The 4,806-nt window shown below is 41.8% G+C and overlaps 1 protein-coding gene across 1 annotated transcript; it reads right to left on the bottom strand.

The window, feature by feature from the left end:
- Nucleotides 1-3,174: 3,174 nt before the first annotated feature.
- Nucleotides 3,175-4,338, bottom strand: LOC111404618. Its single transcript, XM_023033402.1, has 3 exons — nt 4,072-4,338; nt 3,523-3,753; nt 3,175-3,468 (listed from the first exon to the last, which is right to left on the bottom strand). Exons 1-3 carry the CDS (start codon nt 4,336-4,338, stop codon nt 3,175-3,177), a joined length of 792 nt encoding a protein of 263 aa, XP_022889170.1.
- Nucleotides 4,339-4,806: the final 468 nt, after the last annotated feature.

Genomic DNA, 4,806 nt, shown 5'->3' with positions numbered 1-4,806 from the left:
TAATCGGGATACTTAGCCTTTTCAATCAAATGTAGTAACTTTGCAAGTAGTTGAGTTCTAAAATGGTAGTTGCCTACACCTTTTTTGATCAACAATGGCTTTGGACATTTAATACCAACTAACATATTGGGATGGGCCATAGTCCATAAGATAGCAAAGTTATCCTTTTGTGTGGTAGATGGTTCATCCATTCAAAAGCTTCTCACTTGACGTTCAGCATCGTCAAGTGAGGCATATGATGTATGTCTCAAAGTGCAGACGAGGTGGCCTTCTTTTAAGGTCAAACCCTCGCCTCCGAGGTGCCCACGCTTCCTCACATGGTGAATGGATCATCCATACAAAGGCTTCTTATTTGACGTTCAGCCTCGTCAAATAAGGTATATGATGTATACCTTGGAATTCAAACGAGGTAACCCTCGTTTAAGGTCAAACCCTTTCCTCCGAGGCGCCAACACATCTTTACATGTGGATGGTTCATCTATTTAAAGGCTTCTCATTTGACGTTTAGCCTCATCAAATTCAAACGAAGTAATCCTCTTTTGAGGTCAAACCCTCTTTTCCCAGGTGCCAACGCTTGAACAATCCATTCTTACTCAATTTAAGTAACATCATAGAAAACATAATCTTTCTATTCACATTCGAAAATTCATACAAAAGATGGGTCGAAGCCTCAAGCAACAAAATACATTCATTGGTAGTACACTCTCATATGGTCAACATTCCATGGATAAGGTTGTACTTTACAATTCAAGTCCTCGATCCTATAAGTTCCGGACCTGATCTCTTCCATTATGCGGTAGGGCCTTTCCCAATTTGGACCTAGAGTGCCCATACCTGGCTCCTTGAAAGATAGGAACACTCTCTGAAGCAACATGTCATTAATTCGTAAGGACCTCTTCTTTACTTCGGCATTATAGTAGCAAGTCATCTTCCTTTAGTAAACAGCCAATTTTAGCTGAGAGTCATCCCCTTCTCATCAAGGAAACAAAGTTCACACCTCCTAAGTTCATCATTCGTTATTTTACTGAAGTGTAAACGATATGGAGATTGAAGCCCAACCTCAACCGGGCTCATTGCCTCAATGCCAAGCCCATTAAGAATGAAGTTTCTCTTATGGGGGTCCTAGTAGTGGTTCGGATTGCCTACAACACCTGTGGCAGTTCATCAACCCATGCCCCCTTGGGCATGTCTAGCTTTCTCTTTAAGAGATGCTTGATTGTCTTGTTCACAACCTGAGCTCATTGGCTTGGGGATGATGGGGTATAGAGAAGTGCTTTTTGATTCCCAGCTCATCACATAGGTCCTTAACCTTGTTGTTGTCAAATTGTTTTCCATTTTCAGAGATGATTGAATGGGAAATTCCAAACTACCATATAATATGTTTCCACAAGAACTTGGAAGTGTTTGTTTCCGTAATTCTGGGGTAAAGGCTCAGCTTCCACCCAGTTTGTGAATTAGTCTATAGCAACGATTACAAATATTACACTTCCTCTACCTTTCAGTAGGGGACCTATAAGGTTCATGCCCTACTTGGCAAACGGCAAAAAGCTGGATACTGCAGTCAATTCTTGTAAATGTTGTTTTAAATAAGGGATAAGCACTGGCATTTGTCGTATATACGTAAAAACTGAAGAGCATCATTTTTCAAGGTAGGCCGGTAATATCCCTACCTCAATAATTTTCGTGCTAATTCGAGTTTCCCCAAGTAGTTGCGATAAATACCGTTGTCAATATCCCAGAGTATATAAGTAGCTTCTTTCCCATCAACATATCGAAGGAGGGGGATGAGAAGCCCTTCTTGTAGAGTACATCATCAACAAACACAAAATGAGCTGACCTCCTCCTCAGTTTGTAAGCCTCTTCTTTGTTGTCGGGAAGAACCTGGTCTTTAAAATAAGTAATAATGGGTTGCATCCAGGTAGGAGTCCCTTCCACCCACATCACATTTGGTATAGCAATAGAAGGTTTTAGTAGGTGCTCAATTGGTACTACCATCAACAACTCTAAATCCTTGCTGCTAGCAAGCTTAGATAGTTTATCGATGTGTATGTTTTTAGCAAGTAGGATTTGGACTAGCTCAAAGTTCTCAAACGATGGGAGCAAATCCATCACCAACTTGAGGTAGGAAGCCATGCCCTTATTTCATACTGTGAAGTTGCCATTAACTTGGCACACAATCAATTGGGAATCGTTGATGATTGCAGCATCCTCACTTGCATTTCCTTAGCTAATCTGAGGCTAGCAAGGAACACCTCATACTCAACCACATTGTTGGTGGTTTGCCGAGTTCAGGTTATGACCTTTGGGGCTCAACCTGTGTCTCCAACCGAATCGTCCAAGGTCAATTTCCATGTAGGGGCTCAATAGGGTCTAGCACTTCTGCCACCTTAGGGACATTAGCAAATTTCTGCCACAAAGTCAGTTAAGGCTTGACCCTTAATGGATGCTCTTTCTTTGAAGAGGATATCAAATTCACATGATTCCACTGCTCATTTCAATATTCTTCCCGAGGCATCAGGTTTTCGAAGTACTTAGCTAAAAAGAAAGTTAGTTAGCACATGTATTGTGTAAGCTTGGAAGTAGGGCCTTAATTTTCTAAAGGCTGTGATCATGGCCAAGGCTAGCTTTTCCATGTCGGGGTAGCGAGTCTCAGGCACCAAAAGTGCTTGGCTAGTGTAGTACACGAGTAACTAGATAGTACCATCTTCTCTGATAAGGACCACACTAATGGCCTCATTAGAGATAGCCAAGTACAGTTGTAGAGCTTCTCTAAGCTTAGGTCTCAAGAGAATGGGGGCCTGTCCTAGGTTATTTTTCTTGGGAGGCATTTATCGATGGCCTTCAAGATAAAGCGACTTAATGTTGCCACATGATCGATTAAACTTTGGACCTCCTTCGATTTCTGGGAATCTCATTTCAATTAAAGCACGAATTTTCTCAGGATTAGCTTCAATTTCTCTTTGCTTGACCATGTATCCTAAAAAAATTTCGGACGCCACACCAAACGCACATTTGAGGGGATTGAGCCCTATCCTATACCTTCGCAAAATTTGGAAAAGTCTCATTTATGTGTATAACATGGTCATCTGCCTTCAAGCTTTTAACAAACATGTCATCCACATAGACTTCCATTATCTTACCAATGAGGTCAGCAAACATTTTGTTGACTAACCGTCAATAAGTAGCCCCGACATTTTTCAAACCCAAGGGTATCATTTTGTAGCAATAAAGGCCTCTATCTGTGATGAAAGAGGTGCTTTTCTCATCGACTAAGAACATGAAAATTTTGTTGTAGCTTGAGTAGGCATCCATAGAGCTCAATAACTCATGACCAGCGGTGGAGTCTATTAGTTGATCGATCCTAGTGAGAGAGAATCTATTTTTGGGACATGCCTTATTACGGTTGGTAAAGTCAATATATACCCTCCATTTTTCGTTATGCTTCTTTATCAGCTCCAGGTTGAAGACCTACTTTGGGTAGATGGCTTCTCTGATGAAGCCATTCTTGATCGATTTTTACACCTCTTCCTTTAGGGCCTCGTATCTTTTCGGGTTAAGGGCTCTTCTTTTCTGCCGATGCAAGGCAGCCTTAGGATCGATTTTAAGATGGTGGTAGCTGACCTTGGGATTGATGTCCACCATGTCATCGTGCCTCCATGCAAGGATGTCAAGGTTTCTACTTAGAAAATCCTTGAGTTTCTCCTTGATTTTTGTTGAAAGGCCCTTTCCCACCTTCAGTATCTTGGTGGGATCCTGAGGGTCTACTAAGAAAACTTTCAAGCTCCTCCATTGGAGCTATTTGGGGCTCGAGTTCAGCCACGTGGAGGTCAATTTCATCAAGTACGAACACTTTCTCAAGAGCGTCAATCAAAATTCGGTGTCCTCATGTCCATGATCTAATTCATCTTGGACGTCCATCATGTTCATGTCAACTATTATAAAGTTGATGTCCCGGGGTTCAGCCTTTTTTATTGAACTTGGGTAGCATTTTCGTGCTCTTCTGGTCACCTTTTATAATTGCCACCCCATGTTTGATTGAAAATTTCATGCATAAGTATGGATGGAAGTGACAGCTCCCAAGTCTTTCAGGGCGGATCTTCCCAGAACCCCATGATAAGCTGACTTGCTATCAACTATCAAAAATTCCATGAAGTTCATATTAGTTTGAGATTGTTGTCCCATTTCCACTGCAAGTGTGATCCTTCCACTCGAAGTAATGATATCTTCAATGAATCTATACAAGGGAGTGGTGGTAGGAGTTAGCTTGTAGTCCAAAATCATCTTATCAAATGTGGCCCCAAAAAGAATATTTACGAAACTACCATTATCTACTAGCATTCACTTGAGCACATTTTTGAGACACCACGGACCTTACAACGATGACATCACAAATGGGGAAGTGGACTCCCTCCGCATCTTCTTGAGTGAACAGGATAGGTGGTGGTTGATTTTTCCTACAATTTCCATCTACTATGTAACTTGTCAATGGGTGGTGCTTAGCTTTTCTAGCACAGTTCCTTTGGGCGTTTCATATCTCACCATCGACGTAGGGGCCTCCAAATATTGTATCTATTTCATAGATTCGAGCATCTGCTTGTTAAGCTTGATAGCCCCTACGCTATATCTATCCCTCTCTAGGCCTTTCAGTATTTTGCTCTTATCATCAATACAGGGATACATTCAAATGGCGGAAGTGACCTCTCCACACCCAAGCTGCTGGTCATGCCTAGGTGGAGGTCCTGTTCACTTGCGACGAATTATTCCTTAGTCGTTTGGAGAACTTGCCTGCTGGGATGTCAGACGATA

The sequence above is a fragment of the Olea europaea genome, chromosome 11 (assembly GCF_002742605.1).
Source record: "Olea europaea var. sylvestris chromosome 11, O_europaea_v1, whole genome shotgun sequence".
Taxonomy (NCBI): domain Eukaryota; kingdom Viridiplantae; phylum Streptophyta; class Magnoliopsida; order Lamiales; family Oleaceae; genus Olea; species Olea europaea.
This window is presented reverse-complemented; position numbering and strand designations above follow the sequence as displayed.

Bases quoted from the DNA above. Each gene is read 5' to 3' on its own strand.
- LOC111404618 (XM_023033402.1), bottom strand. From the start codon at position 4,338: ATGCTAGTAGATAATGGTAGTTTCGTAAATATTCTTTTTGGGGCCACA. The intron at 3,754-4,071 runs GTCACTTCCATC...GTAGACCCTCAG, and splicing joins CCCTGAAAGACTTGGGAGCT to GATCCCACCAAGATACTGAA. The intron at 3,469-3,522 runs GTGTAAAAATCG...TACCCAAAGTAG, and splicing joins ACGAGGCCCTAAAGGAAGAG to GTCTTCAACCTGGAGCTGAT.